General features: G+C 60.5%; 1 protein-coding gene across 1 annotated transcript; it reads left to right on the top strand.

Annotated features, from left to right (window-relative positions):
- Window positions 1–677: 677 nt before the first annotated feature.
- On the top strand, window positions 678–10,227 carry MOG (myelin oligodendrocyte glycoprotein). Its single transcript, XM_054721980.1, has 7 exons — window positions 678–759; window positions 2,783–3,130; window positions 7,769–7,882; window positions 8,940–8,960; window positions 9,266–9,286; window positions 9,850–9,966; window positions 10,184–10,227. Exons 1-7 carry the CDS (start codon window positions 678–680, stop codon window positions 10,225–10,227), a joined length of 747 nt encoding a protein of 248 aa, XP_054577955.1.
- Window positions 10,228–10,443: the final 216 nt, after the last annotated feature.

Below are 10,443 nucleotides of genomic sequence, written 5' to 3' on the forward strand. Positions count from 1 at the left end.
GTTCTCTCGCTGTCTTTTCATGTCTATGTGACCAGTGGGAAGGACCTGAGGGTAGAGGAAGTTCCCTCCCTACAAGGCCACGCTGTCCCGACCTTCCTGCCTGTCCTTCGGGAGCAGGAAGCTGGCTCAGCCGAGGGGCTGCTCTCCGTTGGGCGCAGGCCTGGCCCTGGACTTGCAGCAGGAGGAAGCCGAGGGCAGTTTCAGTCAAGAGGCGTTAGAACGAGGAAACTCAAGGTTCCTTCCCCTTTAAAAGGCCAACAGTGACCCCTCTCCCTTGGCTAATACTGGGAGGAGTGTGTGTGTGGGGGGGGGGGGACTCAGCAAGCTGCTCCCTGAGGTCCAAGGAGTGAGGGTCCGATCCCAGCTGGTCAGATCCCAGGAGCCCTTCAAAGGCTGGGTCACGGGGAGGGAGCGGGGAGGGCGGCTGGTGCCAGGCAGCCTCCTCTCTGTAGCTCAGGGGGTGGGCAGGCCAACCCTGTCATCTCCTGGGTCTGTGGCCCTTTGTGTGAGCGCCTGGCAGGGATGACGTGGGGCCCAGCTGCAGGAGGAGGGCGGCGGGCGTTGCCTCTTCTGTCCTCGTCTGTCCCAGGCGTCCTCAGTGGTGGGACAGGCCGTGCCGCCTGCCTGCAGGCCAGGGCCTCTGCTGGGCCGTCCAGTCCCGTCCCGGGAGAGTGAAGATGGCGCGTTTCTGGAGCTCCCCTCTGCCCGGCCGCCTGCCCTTCCTCCTGCTGCTGCTCCAGTCGCCTTGCAGCCGCGCAGGTGAGGCCGGTCCTGACTCCTGCCCCGCTCCCTCCTCCTCCGGTGGCTGTGCAGACTCTCCTCTGAGACACAGGTTCCCACGGCCCCTCCTCAGACGCCGGTGGTTCCACAGCTTTGGGGACAGGGCCGCTGCCTCCTGGCCAGGACCCTCCGCCCGGCTCCCCAGGAGGCGCCTCCTGGCTGCTTGGCTGTGGTCTCTGCCCCAGCGAACAGGGAGTGACAGCAACAGCCCCTTGGAGTGGCCGTGGGGTCAGGGAGACAGGCCCGTGGCCGTGGGGTCAGGGAGACAAGGTCCGTGGCCGTGGGGTCAGGGAGACAGGCCCGTGGCCGTGGGGTCAGGGAGACAGGCCCGTGGCCGTGGGGTCAGGGAGACAAGGTCCGTGGCCGTGGGGTCAGGGAGACAGGCCCGTGGCCGTGGGGTCAGGGAGACAAGGTCCGTGGCCGTGGGGTCAGGGAGACAGGTCCGTGGCCGTGGGGTCAGGGAGACAGGCCCGTGGCCGTGGGGTCAGGGAGACAGGTCCGTGGCCGTGGGGTCAGGGAGACAAGGTCCGTGGCCGTGGGGTCAGGGAGACAGGTCCGTGGCCGTGGGGTCAGGGAGACAAGGTCCGTGGCCGTGGGGTCAGGGAGACAGGCCCGTGGCCGTGGGGTCAGGGAGACAGGCCCGTGGCCGTGGGGTCAGGGAGACAAGGTCCGTGGCCGTGGGGTCAGGGAGACAGGTCCGTGGCCGTGGGGTCAGGGAGACAGGCCCGTGGCCGTGGGGTCAGGGAGACAGGCCCGTGGCCGTGGGGTCAGGGAGACAAGGTCTGTGACAGCTTAGGGGTCCCGATCCCGAAAGCCGGCAGCATCGTATCGGGTTGAATGCTCCGTGCCCGCGGGAGGAGCTGGTGAGTCTGGCGGTGCCCTGTGCTCAGTCCCGGGAGAAAGAAGAGAAACTGGGGACCCCCTCGGGAGCCCCTGACAGAAGAGGCCCGCCCTTGCCCTCCCGGGGCCTTGCAGCGAGCGGGGCTCCCATCTCCCCGCGGCTCCGACTCGAACGGGGAGACACGGTCCCTGTGGGAACTGCCAGGCGCGTGCAGGGCGCCCAGCTGGCCGGTTGGGGTCCGAGGAGCCAGGAAATGGCGCCTGCGGAGCAAGGTCTCAGGCGCGGGGCGCTGGCCGCGGGGAGGCTGCGGGGGGAGGGGGGGCAGTGGGGAGTCCGCCCGCTTTGGCCAGGTCCGAGCGGGAGCCCGCACCGAGCTGGAGTGCGAGGCTGGGGGCCGGGCTGAGCGCGGGGCTGGGGGCCGGGCTGGGGGCGGGGCTGAGTGCGGGGCTGGGGGCGGGGCTGAGTGCGGGGCTGAGCGCGGGGCTGGGGGCCGGGCTGAGCGCGGGGCTGAGTGCGGGGCTGAGCGCGGGGCTGGGGGCCGGGCTGGGGGCCGGGCTGGGGGCCGGGCTGAGCGCGGGGCTGGGGGCCGGGCTGAGTGCGGGGCTGAGTGCGGGGCTGAGTGCGGGGCTGAGCGCGGGGCTGGGGGCCGGGCTGGGGGCCGGGCTGGGGGCCGGGCTGAGCGCGGGGCTGGGGGCCGGGCTGAGTGCGGGGCTGAGTGCGGGGCTGAGCGCGGGGCTGAGCGCGGGGCTGGGGGCCGGGCTGAGTGCGGGGCTGAGTGCGGGGCTGGGGGCCGGGCTGAGTGCGGGGCTGAGCGCGGGGCTGGGGGCCGGGCTGGGGGCGGGGCTGAGCGCGGGGCTGAGTGCGGGGCTGAGAGCGGGGCTGGGGGCCGGGCTGGGGGCGGGGCTGGGGGCCGGGCTGAGCGCGGGGCTGGGGGCCGGGCTGAGCGCGGGGCTGAGCGCGGGGCTGGGGGCCGGGCTGGGCGCGGGGCTGAGCGCGGGGCTGAGTGCGGGGCTGAGCGCGGGGCTGGGGGCCGGGCCGCTCGCCCCAGGCGTCCAGGAAGGGAGCTCCCTCCCGGCTCAGACGCTCCTCCAAACGCCCGTCCAGCCCCAGGGAGAGCCGCGTCCCGCCGGGCGCGCCCCTGACGCCCGGTGTCCCGCACAGGACAGTTCCGAGTGGTGGGCCCGGGGCGGCCCGTGCGCGCCCTGGTGGGGCACCCCGTGGAGCTGCCGTGCCGCCTGGCCCCCGCCCGGAACGCCAGCGGCATGGAGGTGGGCTGGCACCGGCCGCCCTTCTCCCGCGTGGTGCACCTGTACCGCGGCGGCCGCGACCAGGCGGAGGAGCAGGCGCCCGAGTACCGCGGCCGCACGGAGCTGCTGCGGGGCGCCATCGCCGAGGGCCGGGTGGCGCTGCGCATCCTCAGCGTGCGGTTCTCCGACGAGGGCGGCTTCACCTGCTTCTTCCGGGACCACGCGCAGCAGGAGGAGGCGGCGCTGGAGCTGCAGGTGGAAGGTGGGTGCCCGCAGGCCCTCCGGCGGTTCTTTTCTTTTTGTGACAGAGTCTTATGGGTGCCGGAGGGGGGGGGGACAGAGAAGCATCAGTGGTGAGAGAACCAGGGATCGGCCGCCTCCTGCGCCCCCACCCTGGCGGAAACCCCGCTGTGCGCTGACCTCCTGGCTCCCGGGGCCGCTCCGCCGGGAGGCCGGGCCTGGCTTTAGCCGTCCTCCGGCCTGGGATGAGCTCCCTCAGCCCCACACCGCCTCCGGGGAGCCCTCCAGAGAAGCATCCAGGCCTCGGGGTCTGCTGCCTCGTTGCTCAGATGGGAGCCGCCAGAGCAGGCAGCCCACGGTGCGGACGTGGCTGAGGACGGCTTATCCGTCCGGAACGCCCGCAGCCCTTCAAAGGGTTGTTTTGGGGCGGGGGCAGCCGGCCTGGGGGCTGCCGCACTGCCCTGGCGGCCTCAGGCGTTAGAGCGATGCCTGCAGACAAGGCTCTCGGGCTCCATTCCAGGTCAAGGGCATGCACCTCGGCCGCAGGTTCCTAGCCTGGGAAGGGGCACATGTGGGTGGCAGCCAGTCCGTGAGTCTCTCTCAGACCAATGTCTCTCTCCCCCGCTCCTGCCTCCCTCCCACTCTCTCTAGAAATCAATGGAAAAAATATCCTCGGGCCAGGATTTAAAAAAAAAAAAAAAAGCAAGCTACACAGTGACACGATGTGAAGAAAAACTAAACCTTATGTTTGTGAATATGTTATGTATATCTCAGAGAAATATGAAAAGAGATCCATAGGAAAGTTAGTGTGGTTCACTTTGGGGGAGCAGAGAGGAGAATGGGGTGTGACCCACCACAGAGCATGAAAGAAAAGATCGTAATTATCCATGTGACCTTCCTGTAAAAGCACAAGTACATGTACATTTGTGTACATATAAAGAAAAGATTTGTAAGGAACAAAAACCAAAATAGAAAAAAAAAGAGATCAATGGAGGCAACAAAACCTGAAAGAATCAATTTCTGATCGGTTTGTGCGACTAGAAGACAATATGAATAATCTGAGTTAGTCAAGTGTGCCGGGGGCTTTTTCCTTCTTGTTGCTTTGGAATATCTGCTGTTTATTTGTTATAAACAAGGGGATTAGTCCTAAAAGAGTCAAATTGACCAAATTCTATTACAATGAATTCCAAAGTTGATGTGTCTGCGGTGTTTTATTAGATGAGAAACGTTATTGAAAAATATATTCCAACATAGCTGAGGGGAGTAAGCCGATAAAACACACGTCTGAACATGTCACCTGAGAGTGTGCTTCCTCTACGCCCTTCCCGGAACTGCACTGGAGTGTTCTATGTGATGGGTGACCTGCAATTCGTCTCACTTTATTATTATTTTTTTATCCCAGGATGGTTAGATGTGGGCAAGGTGAAGTGGATGAAAGGGAAGCTTTGAAAATTAATTATTTTTTTAATTGATTGATCTTTAGAGGGAGAGAGAAATATTGATTTTGTTGTTCTACTTATTTCTGCATTTATTGGTTTCGTCTTGTATGTTCCCTGACTAAAGCCGGATCAAACCTGCAGCCTCGGGTAGCTGGACAATGCTCTAACCGCCGAGCGCTGGCCAGGGAGAAGTTAATTGCTCTGTAATGGAAGGACAAAGGTGTTGTGAGGGTGGGAGCCTCCTTTCTCCCCTTCCTCCTCCCCACCTGCGGCCAAACGCCAGCCAGCCCCTCAGACAATAGCCCGCTGCAGGCTGGGACCAGGGCGCATTGTGTGGAGAACAAAGCCTATTCCGGAGACGGGGCGAGTGCTCTTCAGACAGCATTTGTTGTACAAGAAAAAGTGACCTCAAAACGAAAACTGCCTCAGGGAGAGGGGGTTCCTCTGGGTTGGTATCCACACCCCACCCCCTCCTCCGGTTCCAGCCTGCGAGCCTGGCGCCCAGGAGAGGAGTTTACAGCCACACCAGCGCCGCCTGGCTCTGGCTGGGAGCGGCCGAGGCGAGGCTGGGCTCCGGTCAGCGCTGGGCCAGCGTGGTCTCTGACCTCATTCTTTCTTGTCATTTTTGTGACTTTATTAATAGTTGTCTCTAATCCTTTCTTTAAACTCATCATTATGAAACCTTAAAATATATACCGAGGTCGAGAGAATAACGATAACGAGCCTCCAAGGACCCATCACTGCCCGCGATAGCTATGACCAAAGGCAAACTGCTTCGCTGACCCCTCATTACCTGCTTCCGACTGAGTTAGAGGCAAGTCCTAGGCTGCAGGACCACCTCATTGCTAAATCCTTGAGGATGCACCATTCGAGTGAAGACCGCCTGAGGAGGTGGCCGAGGTAGAAGAGGGTAAAGGGGGGACAAACGGTTCGGGAAGGAGCCCTGACCCGGTAGCTCAGCTGGCTGGAGCATCGTCCAGATGTGCCACGGCTGAGGGCCTGGTCCCCGTCAGGGCACATACAAGAAGCAGCCAATGATGCACAGACAAGTGAACAGCAAACCAGTGCTTCTCTCCTCCCTTCCTTCCTCTCTAAAATCAACCACCGCATTTTTAAATGGTGACGGAAGAAGACTTGACTTTGGATGGAGAAGCCACAATGCAGTATGCAGGTGATGTGTTATAGAGCTGTACCTGAAACCTACACTGAGTGGCCAGATGATGACGATCTCTGAACGCATAATAATCTGGCCCCTCAGTGTATATCCTGTATAATAAAAGGCTAATATGCACGTTGTCCCCTCGACCAGGAGATCGATCAGCAGGCAGGCCGGCCAACCGCCCATGTCCCCTCCCCCTGGCCAGGCTGGCTGGACCCCACTCATGCACGAATTCATGCACTGGGCCTCTAATATATATATATACACACACACATACATACATACATACACACTGAGTGGCCAGATTATTATGCATTCAGAGATCATAATAATCTGGCCACTCAGTGTATATTATGTTGACCCATGTCATCCCAAAAAATTCAATGAAAAAGAGTAAAATGCTTTAAGAAATTATAATCACAAGACTATGATCACATTTTTTAAAATGAACAAAAATTCCTTAAATACCCAGTCCGTGTTCAGGTTTTCCTGACTTTACAGAAGCATATTTGTACAGCTGGTTTGTTTGAATTGAACCCAAACAAGATGTTTGCGCTTAGTGTCTCCCGTGACCTACATCTTGCCGACTGCACCCCCTTGCTGTGTAGCGGTCTCCGCCCCCGCACTTTGTGTCAGCGGACGGTCGGAGGCGCGGTCACCCGTCAAGCACACTCGAGGCGGCGACCCTGCTGCTTCCCGCCCGCCAGGAGGTCCGCAGGCCTCTGTTCCCTCTCGGCTACAAAGACAGAGCTAAAATGTGAGCTGGACAACCGAGCTGCTACCGGTACCAGACGGGAGCTTCTAAGTAGACTCGCTGCGCTTTCTTCTGCGATTGTATTGATACCTACGAATCCCTCCTGACCCACTTATTTGTTTTTTAGATGGACTGCTTTATTATTGATTTGAGAGGGAGGGAGGAAGAGAAAGAGAAGCATCGATTTGTTGTTCCACTGCCTCATGCATTCATTGATTGTTTCTAGTTTATGCCCTGACCGGATATCGAACCCACAACCTTGGTGTATGGGGACGAGCTAGTGGGCCAGCACCCTCCTGACCGGTGTAATGTTACTTGTTGTGACTTAATTCCTGACGCTGATGGCAGGGTCTTTATCCGGCCCTCTAAGCAGAGAACAGGTAAGGAAGGGCTGGCGGAGGCACGGCACATTGAGACTGGACAGGCAGAGCTCGGCGCCCAGCAGACTCTAGAATGGGAAAGAGGTGGAAGCAGAGAGCCGAGTCCCGCCTTCCCGCCCCGCCCCGCTCCACACGCTCAGGTACCAGGTTCTGTGGGTCTTCCTGTCTCAAAGCTCCGGAAAAGGGATCGCTAACCCTTGTGTGCGTGGAGCCCCTTTGGCAGGCTGGGAAGGCGGTGGCCCCTTCTCGGAAGGGTGATTTAAATGCATAAAATAAAACACATTAGCATTGAAATAGTTAACAAAATAACAAGATATGGGATGGCCTGATAATTAGTGTAATTCCAAACTAATGAGAGACCTAAGTGATATTTTGAGATTTCTGCAACATGTGACATGAAGGTATTTGTGGTTTTTATTGAAGACAAAGTCACAGGTTCTGCTTATATTGGAGTGTGTTGCTCACAAACATAATGGAAAGAAGCACTGCATTTAGTTTCAGCGTTACTGACAACACGCATCCTTTTCCCCATCAGAGTTCTCAGCCCTTTGAACTCCTCCACCTCCACCATGGCCGCCGGCTCCTGTCCTTTCCATTGCCCCTGCTACCATGACCTCTGAACTGCCCCCGGCTCTCCTCTGCTGTGGTCGCCAGCTCAGGCCTGTCCTGCGGGGGCGGGCCCTCTGCGCACCCATGGGGCCTCAGCATCCCTTAGCTGGTTCTAAACTCCCCAAGGTTAGCCCAACCTGCAGCCTGGAGTGCTGCTGTTCCAAGCTCTAGCCTCTCCTTCAAGACTAAGCTCAGGCGTCAATTCTGTGCGGCCTTCTCTGAGCCTCGGCTATGTTCATTCCCTCGCTCACCCGACTGTGGAGCGGGCGGCCTGGGGTGGGGGGTGGGTGCCAGCTGGCCGGCCTGTGCTCTCTTCCAGATCCCTTCCACTGGGTGGGGCCCGGCGCGCTGGCCAGCCTGGCGGTGCTGCCCCTGCTCCTGCTGCAGCTGGTGGCCGGCCTGCTCTTCCTGGGCCTGCAGCGCCGGCTGAGAGGTAGGCCCCGTGGCGCGGTGCCCTCCCAGCATGAGGTATGAGCCGTGAGCCGGCTCCCAGCGCTTCCCTCCAGTGACTCCTGGGTCCAGAACCCCACGCCAGGCTCACGCAGCAGGGCGCTTTGTCAGGCCGCAGACCCTTGCACCCCGAGGTGGGCTTGCAGATGAGGCAGCCCAGGCAGGAGCGGGTCCACATGCCCGGAAGCCCGTGCGGGGAGCTCAGCCCGAGCCCTGCTGGGCCCTGGCCCAGGGCGCACTTCACACGCGAGGCATGAGCTGGTCAGGCAGGGCTGGGCTCTTCGGGGAATACAAACACGCAGCAGGTACTCAGACACCCTCCTTCCATCGCCACTCAGCACCAAGGACTGGCTTCCGCCGGAAATGGAGCTCCTCTTCTGCGTCCAGAGCGTCCATCCCTGCCCCGCCCCCCCCCCCCATGTTCTCAGAGGCAAAGCCGCAGAACCTGCTTCTCCCCCCCCCCCCCCCCCACTCCCAAGAGGATAGCAGCAAGGGCTTTGGAGGGACGGGGATGTTGGTGGCATAGAAAGTGGGGGCTTTTTTCTCCCCTTGAACTCGTCCCGCATAAACAAGGCCTTCAGTCCACAGGCAGAGCAGGAAGAACCCTCCGGGCCTCAGGGCGCCGCCGGCAGGCAGAGCCTCGCCCTCCCCCCGGTGTGAGCCTGGCCGGAGGGGCAATGTCTGTAAAGTGCGGGGAGGCAGCCGCTCTGCTGGGTGTGGAGTTGCTCCCTTCCTGTCGGTGGGAAGCGGCTTACGTTTACAAAGTGAGCCCAGCAGGGCGGAGTGCCCTGGGACCTGAGCAGCCCAAAGGCGAAGAGCAGGGGGTGGGGGATAAAATCTTGGTTTGGGGCTTTGCTGTGCACCCGAGGTTCCCCATTCTTTATCCCAGTATGTAGTCCAGACAACAGCCAAGTACAGAGCCGGGCTCTCCGCGCCCAGCCCAGCGGCTCTTCCCAACCACAGCAAGCTGCCGCCGGGCGGGCGTGGCAGGCCCAGGGGGTGCGAGCGGGGACTAACTGTGTTGCCTTTTTCCATTTTAGGAAAACTTCGAGCAGAGATAGGTGAGTTTCAGTTGCCTTCCCTCCTCAACCCCTCCCTTCTGGTTTTGGCCTCACCAAAATGGTCATTCTCTCAGGACATCTTTGCCAATCCCTGAGTTCCCTTTAAAACTCCCAAAGCAGCCAAAAATGACAGAACATTTCATTCCTCTTGCCCTCTGAGCCAGGGCAGGCACCAAATCCGCAGCTTCCCTCCGTCTGTCTGTCGGTGTCACTGTCAGGCAGAAAGAACTTTAGGTGATTAATTAAAAAACAGAGGCCCAGTGTGGCCTCCAGGCCTTCTAAGTCCCTCTCCATGTTCTTTTCAGAGAGCCTTCACAGGACCTTCGGTACGTGCTGGGGTGCGGGCCCTGGTCTGCGGTGCCCCTCGGGCGGGCACCTGGGGGATCGGGACCCCTGGCTCCTGTGGGTCTCCTCTTGCTTTTCCTTTGAACGAGCACCTGCTTCCAACGGGTAAGGTCGCCGAGTGCGGGCACCGCGTCACTGCGGTTCGCTCCGTGGGGATCACACCACGTGCACATCGTCCTCTTCTCAGGAAAGAGGGCGGGGCAAACAGGACCTTTGCACAAATCCTCAGTCTGGTGGGGAGGTGCCACACATACATGAAGTAACTGGAGAGCCAAGTACACGGGTGACCGGCTGAACCCACGCTGTGGCGTGTTCCTGAGTGCAGGAGTCCAGCTACATGCCCAGCCCGGGGCTTGCTGCGGGAGTGAAGACAGCACGCCCCACTGAAACGTTGTTCAGGCCTGATGATGTCATCCCAAAACCCTGAGAAACATAAGCAGTATTTTGACTTCTGCACCAGGTTAAGAAACCCCATACGATATGGAGGGGTGCTTGGGCATGGGGAGCCCCCGTTAATCCTGCTTGTTCTTGGTGGACAATCCAGATCCTCACTTTCTGAGGGTGCCCTGCTGGAAGGTGACCCTGTTTGTGATTGTGCCGGTGCTCGGACCCCTGGCCGCCTTGGTCATCTGCTACAACTGGCTGCACCGAAGACTAGCAGGTGCAGGGGTGGGGCACAAACAGGCCACGGAGCAGGGGGCGGAAGATGGACCAGGGCTCCAGATGCTGGGGTCTCCCTCTGTCACCAGGGCCAGCCAGGCTCCTCAGGGAATCCGTGGGTCCCCTAGTGGAAAGGGGTGCGTCCCTGCAGAGCTGCACAGGGAGGGCGGGCGGGAGCTGGTCACCTCCCAGCGTCACCTCCTTCTCTTTGTTTTCAGGGCAATTTCTTGAAGAACTAAGTAAGTTCATTCCTCCTTCTTAAAAGCTGAAAAAAACTAACAAACACAGGAAAGCAGCTAGAGGGGCTATGAGGCATGGAAAGCCCAGAGGACAGGGGGCTGGCTGCACCGGTGAGGGGACTCTGAGGTAGCAGCTGTCTTGCCAGCTGGGCGGGCGGCAGGGAAGGGCACCACCTTCTGTGCCCCTGGGCACAGACCCCACTCCTTCCCCTCCGAGGGCAGCTGCCTGCAGTGCCTCA

The sequence above is a fragment of the Eptesicus fuscus genome, chromosome 10 (assembly GCF_027574615.1).
Source record: "Eptesicus fuscus isolate TK198812 chromosome 10, DD_ASM_mEF_20220401, whole genome shotgun sequence".
NCBI lineage: Eukaryota > Metazoa > Chordata > Mammalia > Chiroptera > Vespertilionidae > Eptesicus > Eptesicus fuscus.

Bases quoted from the DNA above. Each gene is read 5' to 3' on its own strand.
- MOG (XM_054721980.1), top strand. From the start codon at position 678: ATGGCGCGTTTCTGGAGCTCCCCTCTGCCCGGCCGCCTGCCCTTCCTC. The intron at 8,961-9,265 runs GTGAGTTTCAGT...TGTTCTTTTCAG, and splicing joins AAAACTTCGAGCAGAGATAG to AGAGCCTTCACAGGACCTTC. The intron at 9,967-10,183 runs GTGCAGGGGTGG...CTTTGTTTTCAG, and splicing joins GCTGCACCGAAGACTAGCAG to GGCAATTTCTTGAAGAACTA.